At 43.8% G+C, this 27868-nt stretch overlaps 1 protein-coding gene across 1 annotated transcript; it reads right to left on the bottom strand.

Moving 5' to 3' along the window:
- Window positions 1-8370: 8370 nt before the first annotated feature.
- rhpn1 (rhophilin, Rho GTPase binding protein 1) lies at window positions 8371-27588 on the bottom strand. The gene is made up of 16 exons (XM_030083762.1): window positions 27382-27588; window positions 27180-27273; window positions 23789-23904; window positions 17457-17585; window positions 15074-15149; window positions 14659-14736; window positions 13432-13556; window positions 12956-13122; window positions 12557-12744; window positions 12267-12423; window positions 11802-11936; window positions 11306-11500; window positions 11153-11229; window positions 10934-11080; window positions 10599-10751; window positions 8371-8780 (listed from the first exon to the last, which is right to left on the bottom strand). Exons 1-16 carry the CDS (start codon window positions 27399-27401, stop codon window positions 8568-8570), a joined length of 2070 nt encoding a protein of 689 aa, XP_029939622.1. The 5' UTR covers window positions 27402-27588; the 3' UTR covers window positions 8371-8567.
- Window positions 27589-27868: the final 280 nt, after the last annotated feature.

Genomic DNA, 27868 nt, shown 5'->3' with positions numbered 1-27868 from the left:
GATGGCACTGGACCGTCGGGCCCATACCAGGCCGTCGCTGGCAACAAGGACCGCGAGGGCTATGCTGCAATGAGTAGGACTGGTCTGATTTATCGCCAGGCTGTGGCATATGAACTTGGCCACCCTGTCTCTGACTAGTGGATTTTGGTTCTTCTCAAAGTTCTGAAAGCAGAGAAGACACATGTCAAAAGCCAAATATGTGTGACAGGAAGCCGGCTGACAGGTTGACTCACGTAGGTGCAGACTGCAGTGCGCAGATCGAGGAAGCTGGGGCCTTGCCGGAGCCCCATGGATTTGACCACCTTCTTCCCCATAGCCTCAAGAATGATGGTGAAGCTGTGGGAAGACAACTTTGAATCAGCCCGACTCTAACAAGGTGTGTAAATATTCTGCCAACTCACCACCTCAGGAGGCCGGTGTTTGTTAGAAAAGTCCAGTCCCAGTATCGGTACCCGGCCCACCCAGTCATCAGGCGACAAACACCCTTGCTCTGGTAGCCTGGGTGATACAATTCTCACAGACTTTGGGAGTGCCAGCCGGCCGAAATATGTAATCCTGGTACTCCGGCTGTGGTTTGGGGGGCTGCTGGCTCTGGGGGGTGCATACCTGTCGGCAGTGGTGGGGTTTGGGGGTGGGGCCGGCGGTTGTGGGTGGCGGAGGGGCCTGGATGTGGGGTTCGGTGTTCCCTTGCCTTCCAGGAGGGTCTCCCACAGGACATGACGGTTGGATGACGTGGGAATGTGAGTGTGTTTAGGGTAGTGTTGACTCTGTGTGTGTGTGTGTGTGTGTGTGTGTGTGTGTGTGTGTGTGTGTGTGTGCGTGCTTGCTAGCGGGTGTGTGTGAGTGTGTCGGAATGTGAGTGTGTTTGGTTTAGGAATGAGTGGTTTTGTGTGTGTGTGTGTGTGTGTGTGTGTGTGTGTGTGTGTGTGTGTGCGTGTGTGCGCATGCGTGTGTGTCACGGGGCGGAGAGCCCCAGTTTACTTAGGTCACAGTGGGGAGTCCCTCTGAATAAATAAAATATGCAACACTGGGAGCAAGTGTCTCTAAAATTGGATTTATTCATTTCAAAAGATAAATAATTTAAAAAAAAGAAGTCCTTAAAATGGCGCCGACTAAAAACCAAAAACTCTAAAAACTACTAAATACATATTTTGAAAATATATATTTTGAACATGGGGTCCCGCTCCGAGTCCTTGGTGCTCTGCTCCTCTCCTGCCTCTCCTGGGGGGGGGGGGGGGGGGGGGGGGGGGGGGGGGGGGGGGGAGGACAGGGTGGGAGGGGTGGGACGGGGGTGGGGGTTGTGATGCCCTGGATCTCGGGGTGCGTGGCCGGAGCGCTGGGGGGGGTGCTGGCCTGGGGTGGGTAGCCGCCCGTGTGGGCCGGTTCTCCCGGGTGGGTCATGGCCCTCCGCCTGTGGGGGGGGTCAGCTCTTGGGCCTTGGGCTCTCGGCTCTGCCCGCCCCGGGCGTCCGGCGCCCAGGGTGGACCGGTTCCTGCCGGTCATGACTCCGCAGGGCCCGGGGCCCGGGACTGCTGGGGTTCCCGGCCAGGGGCTTTCCTCTGCCCCATTTCTGAACCGGAGCGGGGAGGTATGCCTGGGGGAGCGGCTTGGATTAAGGCTCTGTGATGACCACCGGCTGTCTGGGCTCTGAGGGCCTCTCTGACCTGCTTCTCGCCTTCTCAGGGGTCAGAGGTCATATATGCATGATCACTATCACCATCACTATCACCATCATATTTGCATGATCACGTTATTTTTGTGGCCTGGTGTGTGCACTACTATGGTTCGTCGGGGGGGGGGGGGGGGGGGGGGGGGGGATATATATATATATATATGCATATGTATGGTTCTGTCAGTTTTGTGTTGGTTGTCGGCTCTGTTTTGGTGTTGTCTAGATTGTTCTTGGTTGCGTGTGGTGCATCAAGAACACTGTTTTGCATTGTGAATTTGTACATAGGTTGTGCCCCCCCTCCCCGTTCCCCCTCTCTTTATCTCTCTTTCTTTCTGTCTCTCGCTCCGGCTCCGGGCCGGCCTGCGTCACCAGCTCTGAGCTGCCAGCGTGCGTCTCTGCCTTGTTGCTGGCCTGATCGGGGTGGGTTAGGTCCAGGCGCGAGACCATCGGTGGGCACGGACCAGTGGCCCTTAGAATGCCTAACCGATCCACTGCCGCTTTCTGGCTGGACCTGAGCAGTAGCTCTCGTTTGGCTTCAGTGGTCATTTCTTGGTGTGACCACAGCAGTGCTTCCTCATGGAGAGGAGAGGCAAGACACCTCGACACTGGGCATCTCCCGGTGGCTATCAAGAAATTTCCAGTCGCCATGTCACACAATATCAGTCTCTCTTCCCTGTTGGTGACGCGGTGCACATTTCTGATGTGCGAGGCAATGCAGTTCCTTCTCTTGCCGCACAGGGGACAGGCCCCTGGGTGTTTTGGTGTCATCATACTGTCTGAAAATATGCTTAAAGCGATACTTCAACATTTTGGCAAATTGGCCCATTTAGGGCAATTCCCTAGTCATTTAGAACAGCCTACTTACTTTTTTTGTGAGGGCGAGCTGTTGTTTACCCAGCAGTGGGTCTGAGGAGAGCTTCACGGCGGACATAATGGAAGTGGATGGTACAGTTGCTTCCTTCGTCAAACTCATCAAATACACAATCCAACAACCCCAAAAAACACTCTGGTGGACAAGTTTTAATCCGCACATTCACTACGCTTTGAAATATTAATGCAAAATTCTGAGATTGAGTGGTTTTTGCGAAGATTGCTAAGACGGAACTACTTACTAAACATGGCGTCTGGGCATAGTGATCTCATAAGAAAAAGTAGTTCCCAGTATTTGCTTCAGTGTCGTAACGCTACAATATTATTTGTAGGTGTTTCACAGCGTAGTGAATGTGCAGATTATAATGTGTCCACCCGAGTGTTTTTAGGGTTGTTGGATTGTGTATTTGATGATTTTGACGAGGGAAGCAACTGTACCATCCACTTCCATTATGTCCGCCGTGAAGCCCTCCTCAGACCTACCGCTGAATAAACAACAGCTCGCCCTCACAAAAAAAGTAAGCAGGCTGTTCTAAATGACTGGGGAATTGCCCTAATTCGGCCAATTTGCCAAAATGTTGTCGTATCGCTTTAACGTCAGTAAAACTGAGCAAAGAACTCTAAAATAAAGTAAGTTCACAATCCAGCCTTAGTGTGAGGCGGCTAGGAGGCCGCAGAGCACCACGCATGCTGGGAGAAATGCAGCAAAATGTGCATCCTCCACGGACTCCCATCCCTCTAGCACGGGCTCTCACACACCATGGCGTTGTGAACCACATCGGTCCTCAGTTTGATGGTGAAATATTAAGGATTCATGCCTGTTTTTCCCAGTTTTCTACTCCCATGACGGAGCGAGGAAGCGTGCTCTGAGCGAGTCTCAGCACATGTCCCTATGGGAAGCTGCGTCACCGGGAGTCCCCGCTAAAGACAGTCCGGGTGGGAACAAAAGTTCCGGCTCCTCGGAAATAACCACTCCGTCAGGGACTGGCCTCAGTGGAACTTAAAACCACCCCAGAAAGAGCTGAACCTTCATCGACCAACCCCACGCAGACTCAGCCCCTCACGGCCAGGGCCCCAGCATGCTTTGGGGTTGTTGTTCCTTAAGAGACTTGGCCCCTGAACGACAGCGGTGGTGGGAAGAGTCCCTCAGGGTGCTGGGTCCCTTCTGAAGGTTCGCAGGGGGCTGAGTGGTGTCTGCTTGGAGAGGGTTTTGGCCTCATGAGCAGTGGTTCTATTTAACTTGACCTCAGACTCCATTCGGGATCTTAAATCTTCATTCACCCATATGATGTCCTGAGCCTCAGACCTGTATCATAACAATCCTGGAAAAAATGAACTCAGCATATCGCAAACCCAAACATTCAAACCAGCAATTTCCTGCAGACCCATGGCCTTCCAGTGCGGCGGGGCCTGGCTCTCAAGGCCCGCGGCCTTCTGGTACAGAACAGGTGATGGATAATGTAATGGAAATGCACAGGGACCAGGGCTGAACTGGGTAAAGCGGGGCTAACTGGGGGACTAGTGGGAAAAGCGCCTTTACAGATTTGAAAACATAATTTGGGTTTCAAGACTGTTTCAATTCTCGAAACTTTCACATTCTTAAAGCTAACAGAATACAAATGTGTACAAACCTGAAATAAAAACAGAGAGAAGACAAACTAAGTTTGGACATCACACATTGATCTCATACTGCCAAAGAAGTCGTCGTTATTTTCATTCAGACACAAAGTTTCTTGAGTGCACCAGAGTAAACCATCCCTTAAAGCTAGGGTTGGCGATTTGAATGAGATACATTTTTTTAAATACTGGTTAAAATTATCTTTATGACCCGATGGGAAGCAATTCATAGCGTGTTTTTAATGTAGTTTGGAAAATATCTGCTATCTACAGCAGGAGTAAAACGGGAAAAACAGCAACCAATCGTCTTGACGGGACACCTTTTTTTAAACCAATCAAATCCCTTCACCGGGCGACCTGCCTCCTGCGCGTACATATCAATGGCGTGCACTGACCCTGGTTCAGTGCGCGCGTAGAAGGACGGAGCGTCGTTGCAGAATGGCGGAGAAGAATGTTTTTGTGCTTTACTTACCGGTGAGTGTGCCATAACTTGGCTTAGTGCAAATAAAGAAAAACGAAGCGCTGAGGACAGGTTACGCCAGGAACGCACTGGACGCGGAAGTGCCGCGCGCATCGCGCGCAGCGCGCTGAACGTCTCCGCGTCTCCACTCCCAACGGAGCTCCTCCAATGGGGTGGGAGCTGGGCGGAGCCTTGGGGAGATGCTACATTCGTGCTACATGCTAGTTTTCCAAGATCGCCAACCCTAGCTTTAATATAAATTCCAACAAAAAAGAAGAAAAATGATTTGTGGTCTTCAGTGAATCTGGGGTTTCACAGCTCACTTCTTCACTAGTCGCTGTGCTGATCATCTCTCTGTTGTCAGGTGTATGGCTCTCATGAGATTGCAGTATGTTCTTAGCTGAAACAATGAAAGGACGCTGACACGTTTTGGAGAGAACAACCATTAGACTGAGAATCAATCTATCAGTTTAGATCACAACAATGTAATCACTTGGAAATTTGGTTAAATGTAGGCTAACTGTACCAAATAATTTGCAAATATGTTCTGAGACATTGAGAACTTTTGCAATTTGATGAAATGAAAGAGAAACACCGCTCTGTTGTGAGCAGCTGCCAAGTGGTTTGAAGATTTGTCTATGTTTTGAGATTCAAATGAAACAACCATGGAGAGAAACTGAAAGACGGTTCCTGTAATCAGTGAAACAGCAATGATGAGTTCCTTATTTACTTTTATTGATACATAAACAGTGCAAGTCCCCGAGTGCAGTCATCAGGGACGGACAGAAAACAAAAAGAAAAGACTGATATTAGTTCTCTTCACTCATTCACATTCTTACAAACAAGAAACATATGGGCAAAGTACAGAAAACAAAAGAGACATTTCTCAACAACATGATCTTTCAAAGCAGCTGTGGATTCATGGCTGGAAAAGAAAAAAATCTTTTTTCATACTGTTTTTGGCAAGGTGTTTCCATCAGTAAGAGTTCCTTTTGTCCAGTCTGGCTTCTGTAATCTTAACTATCATCCTGGCACAAACATACAGAAACAAAAATAAACAATAATATGCTACCGCACACTTCTACTTGTACCAACATTTTATCGATAAAAAGAAAAATATATTGTTAACTGAAAAAAAGAAATTCCCTCTGAACTCGTCGGCTGCAGCTCCAAATGTTTGCTGTGCATGGTTCAGTGCTGGGACTCAGACAACTTGTATTGTTCTGGGATATCGTTCACATTGCAACAAATATTTCATTTACAAAAGAAGCTTCTGGACATAAAATAAATACATTAAGGAACAAAGACCTGTTTTCAAATTTAAGACAAAAAAGACAAACCAAAAGTCATGTCTTGAAAAATAAACGGTCTCTTAAAAAACAAGGAATAACCTTTCTGTCTGTAAAAAGAAAGAAAGTGGAGAAAATGTCAATTCAGGTTAAAAAGAACATTTAAAAAAGAAACACTCCCACCAAACCAAAGAAAAAAGTCACCTGTCTTAATCAACTAAACTGTAAGAATTTTCAAGAAATAAAAAACTAAAATAAGATCATTATTGATTAATTTTCCACATGGTTTTTGCGCCTTTTCTGAGTTTCACATTTGATTCTGACATTAACTTCTGCGTGTGCATTATTTTTATTACATCAAAAACTCTGTTAGCAGACAATTTGTCTCAGTGCATCAAAAAAAAAATTACATCACAAAACTTCAGATCAATCTTGTCAAGTGCTTTAAATTGCAGAAGTTATGACATAATTAGAAATACACATCCAGGCTAAACCGATGAAAATCTGGAATCACAGCACACAGGAAATGCAGGTTTCTTCATCAATCCTCCTTTCATCTCTCAATTTTTCTCCTTCATCTTACACATGAGATGAGTCCACAGAGCATTTGCAGTTATATTTTCTCTCATTTGAAATGTTTCATCCTGTAAATGTGCTCACGGCCTTTCTGCTTTAGGATTGTACCACAGTTAGTACCAGTGATATATCTAAAAACATGAAAATAAGACTCAGTTTGACCCAAATGAAGTTCAAAAGCCCACCACTGTCTGATGCCGTTTGAAATGATTTGCTGGCTGCTAGTGTTTTTTCCCTGTATGGTACAGAAGGAAAAAAAAAACATGATTTGTTTGAAATGGTTAATCTTCACAGTTGTTTGCCACAATATTTCAACATGATTGAATGCTTTGCTACTTTGCAGACAATGAATCTGCACTTGAAACTCCAACTAGAGGACAGAGTCCAATCCGAAGACTTTTTAGGGCGTGTTCATGCAGACTGATGACTGCAGCTCAACAAACAGATGAACCTAACACTGCAGTGTGTCTGTATTCCCTTAGACCAACCTCACACTTCAATTTTGTGGAGATATACAGAATATGCAGAGAGAAAGGGCCATTTACTCATCCTTACCAAAGTTTTCACTTATCTGGCTACATAATGAAGTTCCTCCACGCTCTGTCGGAACACACTTTTTAAGCTCCTGGAAATCGCACTGTGCCGTTCTACTCCTCCAGGACACCCCGTTCAACTTCATAGATGACAACAACCATGACTGCCAGTGCAACAGTTCACAAGACATAAGGCCAGGAAAAAAAAAAGAAAGAAAAACAACATCTGGGGGATCATTTCTAACACTGAACACACCCACAACTGACTCTAATGACAAATAATCATGTAGATGAAACACGGTTACGTCAGACCACAGGAAGTGCAGCTCAGCAATGAGGGAAACATAAGAAACTTTTATTTTATTGTGATTCAACCAGTTCTATTCATGGGAAAGTAGAACTCCACACACCAGCAGGCTGCTGCAGTGCATTCATCCATTTCATCTAGTTAACTGATTTATCTGAAAATGACTTACTGGGGGCGGGGGGCATGGAATGGAAGGAATCATTGGGGGGGTCGCAAAGCCCTCTTGAGGGGTATACTAATTGTCTTAACACCACATGATAATAAGGATTAATTGATGCCATAAATCTACTCAGTGTAAGTGTTATGTCAAAAGTGAAATTTTCATATTAAAAAGCAGAAAATATAAATGGAAAAAGTTGTAAGATTTCTTGAGGATACGGGCGTGCTGAATGTGAATCTCAAAGGTAAACTCGCAGAGTCGGCAGCAGGACAAGAAATGGCCCAGTTTCAGGCTAAAGAGAAAGATGAATCAGTTACAAAGGTAAAGACAGGGTCGCAAGAAAGCTACACAGAATCTGGCTTCATGGAAGCGATAGATGAAATTACAACTGGATGCTTCTTTTGGGGTGAAAAACTGGTGAGTGAAAGTTTGAAGCTGTGCGAGCTGAGACAGGGTGCAACTCCCGACAGTTTACCCTCAGAAAAAAGGGACTCACTGTCACAGAGTATAATAAAGAAGCTGTATTTCACAGATGGTGTACTTATATGAGGTTCCTTCCGTTTGCGAGTGCTGCAGGGAGCGGGGGTCGCCAGAGTTAGCAATGGTAAAAAATGGGATCCCTCCATAAAAAGGCTGGGTTCACTGTGAACACTAACCATCACAGGATTCTGCCTCAAGTGCTGGTGTGAGGGTCAGAACTCTCCGCAGTGCTGCCGCTGCTCCTCCTTTACTGGGTTCCTGCTCTGCCGACATAAAGTGGGTGGCGGCGTAACGAGTGCGAGTGCCTGACACGGCGTCAGACCCAGATCTGACACTGGTATAGACACATCCTGATTCAGACGGCAGAGTGAGTGATTCTGGACGTCATGAGGACAGCACACGCCTCCACTCAATAATACAGTAAACCTCGCCACGCGTCTGATTGGGAAACGAAGGCATGTGAGAACGCTGCGGAGCGGCGGAGTCAAGCGGTCTGTGTCGGCCGCAGCAGAAGCCGTTTGCCGTGGTACGGCGAGGTGTCGCTCCGAGTCGTACCGCGTGTCTGGCTGCAGACTCCCTGAGTGGATCCGGCACTGTCCCGTCTCAGTACATGGCCTCAGCGTCTCGGATGCTTCCAAACGACAGGCTGAAAGTGCTCCCTAGTCTCTTGGTGACGCTGCTGCCTTCCCTCTTTTTCTTCCTGTTCCAGTTCAGCAGGGAGGCGGAGCTCTGGCCCTTAGCCCCACCCAGCAGACGCTGCCGACTGTTCTCTTTGTCGCCACAGTGGGACAGCATGATGATCCTCCTGTCCACCTGCTGAACACACAGAAAACATCAAGAGGCGTTGGTGCGGAATCCAAGACGGTGGACATATTGGTGCCGAGGTACTCGTACAATGCGCCGCCGCCATATCGAATTACGATAAAACAGAAGGCATTCACTGGAAGTGACGTTACAGGAAGCCATAAATTATGAAGACTGGAATTTGCTTGTTGGAAATGACGTGACAGGAAGTATTCTTCCCAAAAATTTGAACACGCTGAGGTGGATTTAACAAACTTTTCTCATTTTTTCTTAGTTTCTTCGCACAAGTCTTTTGTTTCTCAACAGATCCAAGGATTTTCTTCGGTTAAGGTCAAGAATTGCCTTCTTGTCTTTGTAGAAAATATCATCCTGTATGCTAAACACATTGTAGATGTAGTTAAATCAGTATTCATTTATGCAACACACACACACAAAATCTGCAATAATTTGAACATTCTAAGAAAAACATTGAGGGTGATTTCATCATGGAGATTGCTGTGTTTTTAATCAGTGCATCCACATTAGAAAAAGACTAATTGTTATGAGAGATTAAATATAATGCAGTGCACTGAATCATGTCAATGTTTGCCTGTTTGAATGTATCAATAACCGATCAGTACATTCTAACTAATATAAATGACTTCATTTTTTTAAGATGTAGTCTTGAATGGTGACGTCAGTGCCTGCAGATCATTTGTATGCATGCCACCCGGAGGCATCGAGTGCCACATGCGTGCGCATCGAGCACTCGTATGCATGTCCATCCTCTCCATCTGTGTCCGTACTGACCACTGACTCCTCTGAACCAGCCTCACCTATAGAAACTTCACTGTCCCACTCAGCCAAATCCTTCTGTCCCACAAATGAGGAATAAGGCAATAATTCCACACAGAAAACAAAAAAAAACTGAAGCAACAAAAAAAGTTGCGTCTAAAATGTTCTCATTGCCCCATTATGCTTTACAGTAAGAATTTCAAATTGCACGTTCAAAGAAAACTGATTACTGCTTCAAAACTGTAACTGAGGACCAGCTTCAACCTGAGATCCTCGATGAGATGTCTGCAAACAGGTTTTTTAGGAGCCCAAGGCAGTCGTTTTTGCAAGAAGAGGCAAAAAGAAACACGTGTAACGATTCACTGAGCTCACGATTGGATGAGATTCACAATACTATGTCCACAGCAACATTTTTTTCCATGACTTGTTTTTAACAAAATGATTCTAACAAACTGTGACTGAATTTTTTTCATTATTTCTGTTAAAATCCAATGCTGCATTTTCTCCTTATCTTTTCCGTGCCTTGTCAAAGTGAACTTCTTTTTATTCCTGGAGTAGGTACAGCAACTGACTGCAATTCACCAACTGAGGCATATCTACTTTTCCTCCTAAAACAATAAACTCTCATATAAATGAACTGCGATGAAAAATCTCTCCAATGAACAATCAAAGCCTAATTGCATTGTATGCAGATAGTTTTGGCCTTGTCTGTTACTTTCCCACCATTTTCATTTTCCGAACTCGAAAAGCCAAAATGCTGCCAGGCCCCTCGTTTGAAATGTCCTGAGGCCACAGCCAGAACGTAGCTGTCGTCTGTACAGGCCGTCTGCCTCTCTCTGTGTCATGTATGGAGTGTGGAACACGTAGCAGCAAGGAAGGGAAGCGCTCAAAAACTACATTCCGCTCTCTTGCTCATGGCGTCATGATGCATTTTTTATCCCACCGGTTTAATTCGTCACATTCTTATGGATTTTTAACTGTCTGGCGATGCATCGTTTCACCCCTCGTTAAAAGAAACCGTCTTTATTTGCAGGTCACGGCAGCAGCGCTCCTCACCTGCGTATCGTTGGCGTGCAACGTGATCACGCTGATCTCCACGCCTTTGTCGCTGCAGCTCTTCAGCATGTGGACCACCTCGCCGTGTTTGGCCCACTTACAGTCCTCCCCATCCACCGCCACAATGTAGTCTCCTTCTCTGAGTCCCGCCTCCTGAACAGCACAGAGCAAACAACAGACGACTGTCTGTCAGCCACGACATTTCTGACCTCTTTAAAATTCATTAGCTGTGGTAACTTCCTCGTGCCCTCTAGCGGCGGCGGCACTTCAGTCTAAGGTCAAGCTGAACTCTGGCAGATAAAAGCTTTATTTTCCCCCGGTGCGGGCCCACTCGCCTCGGCGCAGCCTCCAGGCACCACTCCAGCCACCAGGACGGGGGAGTCTCCTCGGAGTGTGAGGCCCAGTCCTCCCTCTCTCCTCTGCAGGCAGATTAAACGTACCGGGCCCCAGCGAGCCCTGGCACAAAACACTGACAGGGGACCCTGGAACAGAAACAGGAAATGTCAGTCTTTTACCTACGGTTTTCACACTGTGTGTGTGTGTGTGTGTCTCACCAGTCTCTGGAAGATGTCTGTGACTTGGACTGTGGAGAAGTTGGGTGCAGTGATGTCTGGTTTCTGGTGAGTGTGAGCTGCAAACGGAGTAACAAATCACAAACTGTGCATTTAGTCACGATCGCCGTCACTGTCAGAGAGACGAAACCTTACACTTTATCTCTGGCGCCTCTGCGGTCTCGTCAAAGTCATCCTCTCGGTCCAGCTCGGAGTATTTGTCCAGTGAGCGCTTGTGTGTGAGGGACAGGACGTCCTGCAGGATGTCCATCTTCCTCAGGATCTTGCACAGGCCGTGGACGCGCATGGCCTCCTCGTGTCTGATCACGGCGCGCCGCAGGTGGGCTTTACCTTTCAGACACAGGGACAGGCACAATCGCACTCTGTTGACAGATATACAGCTAGCTCTAGTCTGTCCTGTCAATCCAGTAACTCATCTGTCCTCAGTCCCGAAGGAGAAATGGTAGATTTAATTGTTTACAAAAATTAAGAAATAAAACTCACTACAGCACTGTAATAACAGACTAAATAGACTAATTACACCTTTCATGCAAGTTTTAAATAACAATCTTTAAACATTTCGACATGAACTCCATCCTGAATATTTCCCCGACTTTTAAGCTTTTACTATCTTTCATAGCAGCAAACTCACCAAGTTTTCGTCGTTTTTCAGGATCTTGTAAAACCTGACTGAGCGGCGGCCCTGCAGGAACACTGACGTAGAACTGGAGGAAGGACTTCTCTGCCTCCTCATCACTCTCCTCCTCCTCGCCATCATCAGAAGACGCTGTGGGTTAAATGTGTCGTTAAATTAAGGTGTCAGAGCAATGCCCAACGGCTTCTGGTGGAAACACCAGCATTGAATTGAATTAAACTTTATTATCCCACATGGGGAAATTTGTCTTGGGCATAGTAGTGCAAAGCTGCAGACAAACATTTAGTGACACAATGAGGAGATTAGCTGCAAAAGCAGTGCTGCGTTCCAGTTACTGCCACATCCTTTATAAGAATATAAGGGGGATGATTTTCACTTTATTATTACTCATTTCAGAAAAGGAGCATTTTTTAATAATAGTGCCCCACACATGAACAGCAAATGAAAACATCCATTACGTACACATGTGGTCACACAGCGCAACGGCAGCATAGTAGTGCGCCAGAGCCCGGAAGTGCTCCGACTTCACCTGAACCATGGACGCCCATGAAAACGGCACGTAGTCCTTCATCAGGGGTTGCGTCATGGTCTGCTGGACCAGCAGGTAAACGTCGGACACCTACAGAACACACACACACACACACACACACACACACACACACACACACACACACACACACACACACACACACACGGTGAGTGCATCACATTTGTAATACCTGAACAGCCAGACGGGACGCTCCCTGACTCACCCGCGCCGCTTCCTGTGCCAGACGGAGGTGGGAGCTGAAGTGTGCGCTGTGCGTGGTGAGCGTGACGCGCTCAAACACGCACTCCTGCACCTGGGCCACCATCAGCCGGACCAGCATGCAAAGCGACGGCCCGCTCATGTCCAGACTCGGGGCGTTGGAGAAATTCTCTTTCAAGTAGTTAAATGCACCTACAACGCAGAGAGGGACATGGTAGTGGATCACACCGGCTGCTTTTATTAGAAATAATGACACAATAAGAGGAGAAACCAACAGAAGCCACAACAGAGCAGACAGGGGTCATCAGGTTCATCTGTTTCTGTGTATAACAAAGCTTCTTTATGTCCAGAGTCTCACACAACCAGAGCTGCTGGAACGTTCGGGTGTGATTGTGTTTTGTACCTGCAGCTCGCTGAAAGGCGTCTATGGCTCGGTCTATGCCGGCTGCCGCAGAGCGATCCTGCCGCGCTCCGATCTGCGTGTACAGAGCGCCGATGTTGAACAACACGCTTCCTTTCTCGAAGGCTAAGGCGCGCTGGCATGACGGGACGCCCGTCAGGGAGTCGTACCTGAGCGAGAAAGAGTCACTTGTCACACTGTGGTCTGTAGAGAAACCATCCTCATTTAGAGGAGGAACTGTGTTGCAATTGATATTATATAAATAAAGATGAATTGAATTTAAATGAATTGAGGCTTCAGGCTAAATTCTGATTCTGAACTTTTAATTTGTAACCCAGAAAATTAAAATTTTTGAAATTACAGTTCAGTCATCACAGAAACATCAGCAGTCAGGAACATTACCAATTTGTGAAACAAATTGTCAGAAATAAAAAAACACACTTTTTTCCCATCTTGCTATCAAAGCAATCAAGTATTACCAGTGAAAGTGAACACCCAGATTCCTGTGAGCGGGAAAGAAGCGCTGGTCCACGTAGTACAGCTGGTTGTAGTACTCCATCAGGAGCTCCAGGCCGGCCTGGTTACGACTCGGCGTGCGCATAGCCTGAGCCGCACAAACACGACGACACAAACACTCATTCAGTCTGCGTGAGGCCATTCACCACACCAGTCCAAACTTCACTATTCTGCTCGACTAAAGCTGAAGCCCCCTGAGACGTGTGTGCACTGGAATTCAACCTGATTGTTCCAGTGAGGCATGCATCGTTACTGCGTTCACACACAGTACTTGAAGATCACGACTGTAGAAGTTTCTCCACCGGCAGACGGACAGTTGAGTTATAATAAGCAGAATCGGATCATGTTAGCTGTATACTCCAATGCAAACTGTATGAATCCACTTCACCACCTCATTATTTACTGTTAGTTTTATACAGAAGCTCAGACAATGACCTGAGAAATTGTTTGCTTTTTTTTCTTAGCACCACATATTTGGAAAATCCAGCCACGAACCTGTCAAACAGCTGGAGATCTGCACTGTTTAAAAACAGAGTTCCAGACCTTTTCATCTTCGGCTGCCTCTCAGTAAACCAATCAGCCATTTCTGTGCTGCACTGCATCTTTAACTGTCATATTGCATTTACTTTTTCTTTTATTTATTCATTTTTTTTTTAAACGTTTTTATGTATAAAATATTTACGTATTTATTGTTTAAATTCTCAGCTCTTCTTGTTTCGTTTAGTTTATGTTTGTTGACGTGAAGTACCTTAAGTTGCCTCACACCTCAAATGTGCTATACAAATAAAGTTTGATTAAGCTTTGTTATTCATAAACTTCAACTTATGAACCCAGCTTTTATCTGCTGTATTTAATATTATTCCCATTTCAACATGCTTACTAACATTTTTTACATTTTAACTTGTTGAAGTGGACGACCACACCGAATCAGGCAACAGTAGTCTGATCAGAAAAGTGAGTTACATTACATTTTTCAGTTCAAGCAATCACTTTTCGACATACTAAACAAATCAGTCTTTTATATTCAAGTAAACTGAAGATGTCGATTAGTCAATATATCACTATTGCACTGTTTCCACCGATACGCCTGCCTAATGCTAGAAGGACAATTATTCTTCATAAAAACCGATCTCACGCTGAACCACAGGGGTGCTTGTTGTATTTGAAATGGACTGGGCACATTTATTAACCTGTCTGAGCTCCATAAGCTCTTTGATCTCCTTGTCGTAGAGCGCGCTGTCCTCTCCGTAGTGCTCGCAGATGAAGTCCTGCAGCAAGAACAGAGAGAGATGCAATCACAGGTCTGCCTCTCATGTGGAGATTTGACCTGAATGATGGACACGCATTAAGCCATGAACGCCGATCAATGCTTTTAAGATCATCTCAGGCAGCAGTTCTGGGACTTTTCACAATGTGCAACACCTGAGAGAATATCCAGCTCGCCACTACTGTGGCTGACCTGAACGTACAGCAGGGAGGTTTACACTGTTCGCTAAGGACTCATTACTTATATACTTATTTTAGTTTGAGAATAAGGTGCAAAAGCTATAATGGGCCAATAAATTATGATCAATTATGACCCGGCTAGATGGTTGTTGTCCTCACCTGGATAGAAACAGTAAAATCCGCCTCTTTGGTTTCTTTCAGGCCGAGAGGGATCATGGGAACATTGATGGCTTCACTGTGAAAAAATACAAACACATTACATCTTCCTTTGTGTGTGTGTGTGTGTGTGTGTGTGTGTGTGTGTGTGGTTTATTTACAGGCCAAACCAGGTGAACACTGATGTCCACAGGCGGCACAAGCCTCAGTCATCACTGTCCAGTGAGCACCGCCATCTGCTTGGCTTCAAACCCAGCAGGCGGTCTACTCAGTGCTTTATCCTGCCAATAAGCAAAGCCAAAGCCACCAGTTAACCCTTACAGCCCCGCCACCCCCCGGCAGCCAGCACCTCCCATTCACACTGACCACAAACAGGCGCTCCACGGGGTCATTAATGACACTCTAATCGGGGGATTTATCCCTCCTTTAACCCGGGGTCTGTGGAGGGAAAAAAAAACCCTGCTGCCTGTGGGGGATGGCTCACACAAGTTTAAAGCCTCCACACTGGTCGGGACTATAAATGTCAAGCTCCTTACCTTGACTTTGAAACAACAAATAAATAAATAAACCCAGCTGACAATTTATTATGTTCAGGGTCCCAAAGGGAAAAAAATCAAGCCTTATAAATACAGAGTGTGAAGACTTTAAACTGTATCTATTGCCTGATTTTAAATGTAAAGCTTGATGAAGCTTGTTAATGCAAAGTCTCAATAAGACACGTGAACAAAGTATGTCCATGTGTGTGTATTGGAAGAACAGAAACACAGCAAAACCATCTTCCTTCACTTCAGGATCATATGAAGGAGAGATGCTGACTCCTGTAAACAAAAAGTTCCAGAGTTTTATCAAATTACTTTAATCCTGATGATGATGGCTTGCTCCAATAATCCTGCACGCGCCTGAATCTGAGAGTGCTCCGTGTTTGTTGTGTGTGTGGCCTCTTGGTTCCAGTCTAGGCGGGGCTTTTCTGTGTGGCCTTTGCATGCTCTCAGTTTTGTTGAATAGCCCAAAAACATGTTAACTGGTGACCTTAAATCACCCATGTGAAAATGTGACGGCTGATGTTTGCTCCGCGAACCAAAGTGTGTCAAGGTACACAAGATCACATTAGCAGGGATCAGCTGCAGCGCCCCACAACCCTGAAGTGGGTAACGGGGTAAATAAGAGGGACGGATGGACATGAATCTGTTTATTAGAGCTGCTCTTCCTTGTGTTTTTGATGTCAGATTAGAGCGAAACTGCAGCAAATAATGAGTCAATGTAAATTTCCCAAAAGTGATGGAAATACAGGATGCGTGTGTGTGTGTGTGTGTGTGTGTGTGTGTGTGTGTGTGTGTGTGTGTGTGTGTGTGCAACCTGCTTTCATACTTGTGGAGTTTGATTTAATGCAATGTACCTAAAGAAAAAGATGTAGACTTTATAGCTCCTGAGCCAAAACCAGTCCACCAGGGGCCAATCTGACATCTCTAAGATGTAAAATATACAAAGAATACACTTTTTTTCTCTTTTTCAATAAAAGTCATTACAGGAGATGTAACAGAACACTGAAAGCTAAGACAACAGCTGTGTAACAGAGAAACGAAGCTATCTTACTCAACAAGGGTCATTAGCAGAAATGACACAGCATGGCGGTGAATTTTTAAAAACATGCACGCCACACCACCACCAAATGACTTTTGATTTCATCATATTTGCCAGTTGGAAGAATTAAAATGGCATGTTAAGATTACACTCAATTACAACTTGAATGAGTTTTGTAAAAAAATTTAAAAAAAAAATACTGAATGAAATATCACTGTCTAATAAATAAATAAATGGATATTACCATTTATATATTCATGTATCTTTGCACTGAAACACAGTCAGACATGTGGAGTTGATCTAAAGTGTGTGTGTAAAGATTATGAGGTTATCATTTCACTGGTCTGGCCCACCGGAGCTCAAACTGAGCTGAGTGACCCCTGAACCCTGACTGAACCCTGAGGTTGGCAATACTGCTGTCAGACATGCAAACACACAGCACACGTGTGTGTGTGTGTGTGTGTGTGTGTGTGTGTGTGTGTGTGTGTGTGTGTGTGTGTGTGTGTGTTCTTGTATTTCTATCCTTGTCGGGGCCAAATGTCCCCACAAGGATAGCAAAACGTGGAACGACGTGCCTTGTGGGGACCTTTTTCCGGTCCTAAGTAGGAGAAACAGTGTTTTCTTGACCATGTTGTTGTTACTGAAAAAAGTAAAAGTGCAAAAACATTTCTTTAGGGTTAGGCTTTGTTGTGGTGTGGGTTAGGGTTAGGGTAAGGGTCAGGGTTAGGGGCTAGACATGAATGGGAGTCAATGGACGGTCCCCACAAGGATAGAAATACAAGACTGAGCGTGTGCGTGTGTGTACCTGTCTGTCTGGTAGACCTCCATGTTGCTGTTGAGCTCCTCCAGCTCCTCTTTGAGCAGCTGCAGGTTGGAGTTGACGAAGCTGAGCTCCAGGGCCACCGTCTCCTTCACCTTGTTGTTGGTTGTCGCCCTGAAGAAGCAGACGACACACACTTTAAAACCACAGAACACACAAAAACACACACACAAAGCCAACCGCCTACAGCAGACCATAAATTTAAGTGTGACGGTTGAAGGGGGAGAAAAAAAAAGACATGTTTGGACTGAATAAGAAGATTTTTAACCTTGGTTCATGTTAGCAAAATAAGGCATATCCGTTACCAGGTTGTGATGACAAAAACTTAACTGAGATCACAGCAAAGATCCAAAACAATGATTGATTACATCAAATCAGCAGCAAACAACATGTGATCCTGAGAAAAGTGCAAACTAGCCACCGATAGTAAAGTTGCTGGTGCTTTAGTTTAGTTTAGTTTAGTTGACGAATTAAAGCATTTCCTTTTAAAAATCTGACTTCTGTGAGAGGTATTTCTGATTTAGTTAATAATCCATCTAACCTCTTATCTAAATTGGGGTTAAGAGGGTGGAGCCAATAGCATTTTGCCCGTTGTAACACATGAAGACACACTCTCATCCATGGAGAACACATAGTCACAAATTAACCAAACAAGCGTGCCCTTGGATCAAGGGAGAAGGCCAGAGTTACCTGGCAAAAATGCACAAATGCACAGACGGAGAGTGGAAAATTTACACATAAAGCAGCTAACAGTGTACTCTCATGTATTCTCACTGTGAGATGAGCATGCTGACTACAGACAGAAACGTGCCAAAAACAACAAAAGCAGTCACCATGTTAGTTTAATGTTAAAGTTAAATGTTTTACAGCAGTACACCATCATGACAGATTCCACATTCATAAACATGACGGTTACTATGCAGCATATACGGAACCTCTTCCTTATTTTATGAGTAACTAAATGCATGGTTTGGTCTTTAAATGAAGAGAACTGTGAATGATATTACCGGGTAGTCTTTGTTACAGTTTGAGATCCTGTATTGTTTGATGCCAAGAGAAGAATACTGATTTTCTTTTTTATTGTGATAGAAAAAAAAAAGGCTTAGCAGGGACAAATCAAAATGTATCTGCTTAAAATACAACCGACTCAAACTATTCTCCCTCTCTTCTTCATTCACTTAGAGCTGGGCAACCTGGCTAAAAATTTATATCTTGATGTTTTTTCTCGCTTGATCTTGATTTTCAGTCTGAGTACAGACCGTGAAAGCGGGGCCTCACGATCCTGAACTTTTTGGGTTTTAAGCATGAGCTGTTAGAACTGGCTTGTGGCGGCCAAGCGTTCACAGCGACGTCGCTTTTTGATCCTCCGATGTCGGCTCTTCCTATCACTGCAAAGCAGAATTCACCAAGCGTTGGATTGTTTAGACCATCGCGAGGCAGGTTAGTTTTACCCTACTGATGATGTGTTGCTGCAGTAGCAATTGCCATTTTATTCACACACTCTAAAACTGGCACGCATTTAAAAAAAAAAAAAAAACGGTATTCACTGTGCGTTCGGTCAAAGGCTCTCCACCCCTCCAAACACAAACAAAAGACGGTAAGTGGTGAGTAAAGCCAGATCACACAGTCGTGAGTTCTCTGAGGTCAAGAACCCACGGTGTTACTGGAAAAGCTGAGGCATCACTGGGTTGCCATGGTGACCGATGATACATACAAGACCAAGAAGTTCCCCTCACTGTACAAACAACAAATGACGATATGAGGAGAAGATGAAGAGGCGTGAGAAACACAGGGAGGGAGGTTTCAAGATGAAACCATTATGGATAGCTAATCATCAACTTGACCAAAGAAACAGCACCTGTTGGCACACAGAAGATTTTAAATTTTACACAGCAATAGAACTTTTTATAAGACTTTTCCATCCATCACAGTGAAGACACTAACATCATGAAACATGTAGAAATACATGGTGTGGTTTATAATGTTTTTTTTTTTAATTTGCAGTGTTTCCATTTTCGAACAGGTAGATGAAAAATTAAAAAGGTTTTAGGGCCTATGAAATAAAATCCAGCAGGAGATTTAGGAAGGAGGCTTGAGCATAAAAAGAGATTAACAACATTTCACTGCTTTGGATATAAATAACTTTCTGACTTGGACAAAAAGATGAATCCATACACACTTCACAATGTTTTTGATCACATCTTTGCTTTTAACACAGTTTACTACTTCTTGTTCTTCTAAAAACATTGTACAATATGTTTTTTCCCTAGATAATGAGCACATAGTTGGTTTAGTTAGTAAGACTACAGTCCCCTATAACTCATTTAAAGTTAGATAAAAGACAATGAATGTATAATCTACAGGCAAATATGACAGCTTGGTGCTCAAGCATCCTGTATTTTAGCATTGAAAGTCTCAATTAAACTGTAAATTCGCCAGCTCTGAACAAAAGAAAGGGCGGTTTTATATACACGATGCAACTCTCAGAGCAGTGAGTGACCCATCCAGGGTGTACCCGACCATTCGCCCGACGTCAGCTGGGATCAGCTCCAGCTCCCAGTCATGATTGTCTCCATGAAGTGGGCATGAATGGATGGCTAAGTGTATGAAATGCAGTGAAAGGGTTCAATTGTGCAAAGTTTTTGGGCAAGCGGTGTGACATCATTTGCTTTTATCATAGCAAACAGGGCAAAACATTCAACGTCAATGGCTGTAAAATTACTTTCTTGTCAACAAACAGTCCCGAACACAAAGACCTTCCATTAGCTGTCATGTGCAAACAAGAAAATTCTATTATCATAGAAAAATGACTAAAACAAGATAATGCTCCTTATTCAACTGAACGCCTTTTTGTGAACGTCACTGTAGCTGCACTGTACTGTAAATGAAAAATAAAGCTCATCATTAATGTTTGTGCTTTTCTTATAGGCCAGTGAAATGTTTCAGCACCACTTCTTTGTATTGTTTGCTTAAAAAGCACTGCAATAAAGCTTCTGAAACAACATTATCCTGCCAAGTAAGACCACTTCACCTTCACCTCTGCCTTTATATCTTTCCACCTAGTTGCAACCACACAAGGACACACACACATACACACCTACGTATATCTAGGATCAGGCCAAAGGCAATCTGATTAGTCAGCTTTAAATGGGCAGCCAAATATCCCCTTCACACACATACCCACTTGCATGCACAACATGCCACGGCTTTTGAGGAGAAAACAACTCTTATTTCTTTACCAACAACTGCTTTCTGCTCGACTTCACATACTTTTTTGCCGTGACTGAACTAACCAGGATGACACCAACTACAGTCCCTAAACTAAAACCTCCTGTAGCGCAATGTCTTGGCCAGCCAATCACATGCCCTGATGAGTTTCACTCCCTCTGCAGAGTAATTAGCATCGTGAACCCCTGATCACCCCCCACATACCAGCGATCTAGCCATGACCCAGTTCCAGGGCATTTTCAGGGGGAGTGAGGTGAAAATTAAAGTTTTGTGTTTGTGTGTGGACGATTCCAGCTGACCGGAAAGGGGGAGGACCGGGCAGAAAAAGTCTGACCGTGCCAAACAAATAAAGTGGGGGATGAGTTTGTTGGAGCTGGGCTGGGACTGTGTGCATGGGAACAGGACAGGAGGTGGACACAAAGCCGGCCGATTACAGGCCGGCGGGCCGTGTGGGGGTCCTCTTTGTCTCGTTGACTGAGCACCTCAATAGAGAAAGGGGCAGGAGCGCTTGTTTTATTTCCCTGAAACTGAGTCATCACCTCTGAATGGCATTACACACAGAAATCCAAAAGATGTTGTGAATGAGGTAACATTCTTGTGGACTCGATCGTCATCCAATCATTTATTTATTTAACAATGCACAGATTCCAGCTACTCAGAGGTTTGCTACACTACACAGAGGTCCACCCAACGCCGGACCTTCAACTGTCTTCTATATAAGGAAATAGGAAATATCAGAAATTGCAACAGGTTATTTGGTACGTTTAAGGGTTTTACTGTCACCCAGTTAATAATATTCAACCTCTTAAAGAATACAGTCTGAAAGGATGCAGAACAAATCTGTACAATCCACTATCATAGAGTTGATTTGATAGTTTGGGACAGTGTAATATGATCGGGTCGGGTACAGGATGATACAATCTGATGGAGTGTGATACGATACAGTGACATGTGCTAAAATACAACTCAGTATGGGACGATATGAAGAAACGATGCATTATCGAACATATAGATAGTAACTGTGGTAAGCTGGGGTGTGCTGACATGGAATGACAGGATGCGATATGAGGTGATTATTAAAGGTGATTATAAAGAAATTACAGCTTATGTTATTGCTTCTTCATATTTGTGTGCATATATTTACTCACTTTTGTTTCATATTATGTTCTTAGCTTATCAGGTTTTATAATATTCCTCAAATTTGATTGTCTGATAAGTTTTTCTTCAAATATTAAAATAAATAAATCAATTAAAATCAATATATAAAACCACATTCAATTTCAAGCGATCAGTTTAGGCCTGAAATGAGGAAATACAAAGTTTCTGCAGCTTTAAACATGTTCTAAAGAGACTTAACTAATAACAATTTACCAGCCTTCTTATATACATATATACAGTGTCCGTGTGTCCCTACTATGATTAAAAGCAGGACCTGAATAGATTTAACCAAACAGTTGTGGGGATCATAGCGAGCTTGCCTTTAATATAAAACACTGGTGTCCTCTGTGTTGATGTTGTTAGATTCTGACACAGCTCTATTCAGGAGGCCCAAAGTAGCTCCTTGCTTTAATTAAGTGGCTCCTCCTCCTCTTTCTACTCCTCTCAAGTTGAATCTTTATGAGTGAAAAGAGGCTGCAAGTTCCCCGCAACTGTTATTTTCTCAGGGTTTTGCACAGTGGGCTGTTTATCATGTAAATGTATGCACATATATGTACACTTTGAGAAAATGTTTCTGACTGTGCGTGGACGGAGAATAAGCCGTGGAGACAGAAAGGGGGTGAGAAGCTGGATAAAGATGATGCTAATGTTTTCAGAGGGAATACTTTGATGCCCTGCCACCATTCTTTTCTCATTCCTCCTTTTCTTCGGTGATAAAGCTCTTGCGTGCCGCGTGAATGACAGCCGGCTGCTTTAAGACACAAAGCCAGCACAGTGGTGCTGACTAGTGCCAAAGTATGCAATGTTCAGTTCAGTTTTAGGGAACTACGAGAACTAATACTACGAGAGAAAAACAAAGAGTGGAAACAACATAGAGGAGGCATACAGGCATATGAGCATGCACGTTCACACACAGTGAACACAAACAGAGCTATAAAACTGGGTGGTGCTGGTGTGTGTGCGAGTGTCTTTTAGAGGGGAGTGACCTCTGACCTTTTCCCATCACTGGACCGCGCCACAAACGTGACAGAACCAACAACTTAACAAAGACGCACTGATACGGACGTGACTGAATGGTGTTTCTAACTCAATCTTGGAGAGGAGAGGCCTGTCTGAAAGAAGCTTTACGATATTTCCTATAAATGATGTCAACAGTTAATCTAAGAATCAGCATTGGAAGCTACAGATTAGGCTTGTAAACTCATTTGACAAAACACACCGTATTAGCTTCTTTTAACCCTCCATTGTACTTGTACAGCGAGCTTCTTACCAGAATAAAAGACACAAACCATTGCTACAGCATAACTTCAGCCATTCGCTGCAATCTTCCTGTTAATCAGGTGATTGAGGATTTTTTTAAATAAGAGACACAAATGTAATACCAAAGCATATATACACACAACTGAGGACCAGGTCGCAGCCTGATTTCTTTGACTAAGAAATACTCCGATGATATTTTAATTTAAATCGACAAATTTTGATCTTATTCAGGTTGATGTGTCCTTATCAAGACGCTATTATTTTCACCATTTCATCACAAACACATCCCGCCTCTGCCCTATTTACTGGTAAATTACTCCTCAAAGTCCCTTGTCGAACAAACAATCATCATAACTTTTCAAAATCATGGTTTTGGTTTTGGCCATAAACACAAAAATCCAGCTAATCAACAGCTAGCTCTGACCAACCTGGATCAATTTTATAAAGTCAGATTAGCTTGGCAAAGAAACACAAGAAGAGAGATGAAAATGTGAAACGGACAAATTGTGTGGGGAAAAAAACTCTTTACGACTCAGAAGGCGATGATAAAAGATCGCCACTCTCCAGATACCCTTAATGTGTCGGTTATGGACTTACTACAGCCATCATTTGCTGTACAGGCATCACAGACGATCCAATCAGCATAGATAAAACAAGTGCCAGCTGCTCACCTGAACAGGTTTTCCGCTCCGGCTCTCATACGCATTTCCTTGTTGATCTGCTGGTTGATTCGAGCTCGCCGATGCTGCAGTTTGCTGCGCTGAGTCTGGGCAAAAGGATCACACCCCTGCAGAAAAAAAGGAACAACAAATTGACCATTACTGATAATAACTGCTCTCACACTTTCTTGTCTCTTTTCTTTGAGGATAAACTGCTAGCTGAAAAGAAGGTATGGGTCCAGAATTCTGTACTTTTATAGGCACCAACAGAATTATGTCAGTGCTACCGAACAGCGATTCACATAAAATAAAATGGAACCATCTTTCGGAACCTAAACACATACTTGTGACTGTGAGGGATTGGAAAAGCAGGCAATTCTCTGTGCCGGACATGAATAAAGCATTGCACGAACAAGAGCGTCATGTCAGTAGCCAGCATGTCTGCTGCAATATTTGTGACGAAAAGTCCAGCGGCGGGAATACTTCTAATCTTAGGACACACCTGGTTAAGCATAAGATTTTTCTCAGGGCTGAGGAGTGCAGCATTTTTGACAGCTTCAGATCTAAGATCTACGGCTACAACTCCAGCATTTGGCACCGTTAGAACACTAGCATCGGTTAGAGACTCGTCTGCAGCCAGCAAGAAAATAACATTTAATCCCACATAAACAAACACAAAAGCACAGCAAGCTGGTGCTGCTGAGTACCGGTACCGATTGCAAGGTACCAGGAATTGGTACCGTATCGATTCAAATGTGAACGGTACCCACCCATAGTTAAAAATGTATTATCAATGACCAGTATTACTACTTTGAGGTGAACCAACATCACATCGGCCATGTTGGAAACAACTGACGAAGCCATAGGAAAATTAATTTTTCTTCTGAGTGATTCATGAAGACAAACCAAACAAGAAACATCCTACAAGTCCAGTTCAGAAAAAGTTGTACCACTGTGGTAACTGTAAACAAAAACAGAATGGAATTATTTATGAAGCTCATGAACCCATATTATTAAGCTGAGCATTAAATCAGATGTTGAAACTTAAGACATAAAGAAGGGTTCTCTATAATCAAATCTGTTATGAAGTGCAAAAATCACACATTTTTCTTCAATTATAGATTAAAAAATGCTTCTAAATAAGAATGATTTTTTCCACATATGTTACATCCTGTTGTCATGTCGTTTGCAAACTGTGTAATACATATACAATTGTATGCATAACACACAGTAATAGGACGTGCTCGACACCACAAATGTGTTCATAAAGGTGCTATTTGCTCATTCATCCCATCTGAAATAGATATCTCTCAGTGGTTACACTCCCTTTTAGGTACTTACGCTTTCTTAAGTTCTAGTAAAGATGTAAACACAACCATAAGCGGGACACACTGACTTTTTTTTCCCTCACTCCTGCTTTTGCAGTATTTTACTAATAAAGCTCATTGATTAGAAAATAAGTTAAGGATTGATAGAATGTCAACTGAGAGGCTTAGTTTGACGAAGTATGATGAATCATATCAAAAGCAATAAGAAAGTGAGAGCTCAGGAGTGAGAAGCATTACACTTTCTTGGCATGCTATCATCTCCAGTGAGCAGAGAGCTATCACCAAACAAGGCTAATATGTCAGAGCTGTGCATCTGTTTGAAGATTTAACACCCTCTGATTTCTTCCCTTTGTAGGCAATTCATTAACATGGCAACAGCTTCCATACTGTAAAATGTCTGCTAGCTAAAATCATCAGTATGTCATACAATGCAGCTGTTTCACACTTAAAGGTAAACAGATGTTCAGCTAAATGACAGATGGACCAGCCGCACTGTAAACATGGCGAATACTCCCCTTTCCTCATCCCTGTGGTTACTTCAATAATGCTCTGATTCAGCAAAGCAGCTGACTTTTACTCCGTGTATACACACATATGACTTTCTCACACTCTTTTTTTCCCCTTTATCTTTATCGTTCCCTCTCACCCAGTTAAGGTGTTTGTTTAGCATGCGCACGTCAAGTAATCCTCAGAGTGCCTGCATGGATTAGGCTTTTGGCCCAGCTCCCACCGCTGCTCCACCCTCAGGAGGGCAGGAGGATGGAGGCAGCTCGACATCTGTGCTGACAGAGGCTTAAAACCTGCGTCCAGATCCTTGGATGACCAGGTGACTTTCTCCTAACATCTTTCCAGCAAAACAAATCACTGTTAACAAATGGCCTTGTCTTTAATCCCTATTGTTTTCCAAGAAACAGCCACACAGGTGCACAAGAAAGTCAGCATCACTGCCCACATCTTTCAATCCACACTTTTTGATATACTGTGTATTACACTGTGCATAGTAAAAAAGTTACAAGTTACTAAAAAGCTACATACAAAGCACATTAAACTTTACAAACACCCCCATAACAAAATTAGATCAATTAAAGAGTAACATGTACCAAGTTAAAAAGGTTTTCTTGTTTTTGATGAGCTTGGTTTGTAATACACAAAGTGATAGAGATTCAGTTCATTGTGCTCACACAAGACTTATAAAATGCTTGTAAAATTTACTACAAAACAACAAAATCATTTTGAACTGTAGAAGTAAACCACATTGGGTATTTAAGGAAACATTATGTTTTGATATGAGTTATGATGTGTATCAATATATGTCTGAAGGAGGGCCACTCTCTGCATCCTTAAACTGATTATTTTATATTAACTTAGTCATTTGAATAGGTGTCAGGGTGAAAGTGGCAGCACTGCACATGCAGGCATTAATGTTAAAACAGTAACAATAATCATGATTTTATTTCCATTCATGTTTGGTTAGCTGGTGACTCTTACTTGCTCATCAGTGTGAACGTGAGTGTGTGTACCTGTGTGTCTCTCTGTTTGTCCTGTGACTGATATGACGACCTTTGCAGGGTGTATCCTACCCTAACTCATTGTCAGCTACAATCAGCCCAGACAGTTTGTTAAAACGGTATAAATCATGGATGAATGATACATAGATAAAATACAAAATATCAGAGTGTGCACAAATAAAAGAAAGCAAATGCCCAAATGTATGAGTAGTCAGTCTATTTGCTGCAAAAACAGTTGTTTTTATCTATTTTCTCTCCAGAATCAAAAAGAATGACAATGCATTATATCATCAATGAAGAAATTACCACAGAGAAAAGAGGAACAATACCAGATAGCGACTTCGTAATAGCAAACTATTAAGACGAAAAGCCTGTGAGTTGTTACAAGTTATCCACAAACATAGCTAAAGTTATTGTTACTGTTTAGAGAGATTACAGTTGGAAAAACTTTGAAAATACTTCTGGGTTGATATTTAATGCTAAAATTGATTTCTTTTAAGTTTTTAGACGTAATAGAGAGCCATGTTTACCCGTTTGCCCAGGTTTACCTTCCCTGTGCTGGCTCACCTTTCTGATGCTCCCACTGTGGCTGCCATCTGTAGGTAACGTTAGGGGCATGTCCTCCTCCGAGCCGCCCTCTGACAGGGACCCCTCACACTCTCTGCAGATTTACACATGCACAACAAGACGTGTCTGTCAAGTACCTCGTTAAGTCCACAGGAACTGCAATAACAAAGTAAAACTGCAGCCTCTACTTAAGCTAACTTGCCTGGTCACAGGTTCCTCCATCGTGAAGCAACAACACCTGAGGCCAAAAAGTCCTTACATGACTCTCAACTTTTTCGCAAGCTCGAGAAAATAAAATCTAAGTCAGCACAAAACTCCCACGAACTGTCAGGAGTCAGATTAACTTTCCACTTTAGAAAACAACTCCAGTCTGTGTGTGATACCACCTCCTCTGCTCGCTATTTTTTTTCTGACCAGTGTGCAACTGCAAGAGCTTACTTGCTAGGGCGGGCTCCGGGCGGGACGGCCAGCCAATCACAATACAGATTTTTAGATAGACAGGAAAAGTAGCCAATCACGGAGCAAATTTCAACCGAACGACAGCTGCGCTCCGGCCAATCACAGGTCGCTCTAGGCGTCCCCCAGCGCCGTGCACGGTTGCTATGGAAACGCAAGGGCAGTGAATCGTGTGTGGGCTCAATATATACAGTCTATGGTGGGCTCCCAAAGTTTGAAGAAGCCCCGCCCCT

Source organism: Salarias fasciatus, chromosome 23, assembly GCF_902148845.1.
Source record: "Salarias fasciatus chromosome 23, fSalaFa1.1, whole genome shotgun sequence".
NCBI lineage: Eukaryota > Metazoa > Chordata > Actinopteri > Blenniiformes > Blenniidae > Salarias > Salarias fasciatus.
Note: the sequence above shows the minus strand (reverse complement) of the source record. Positions and strands in the feature narration are given on the sequence as shown.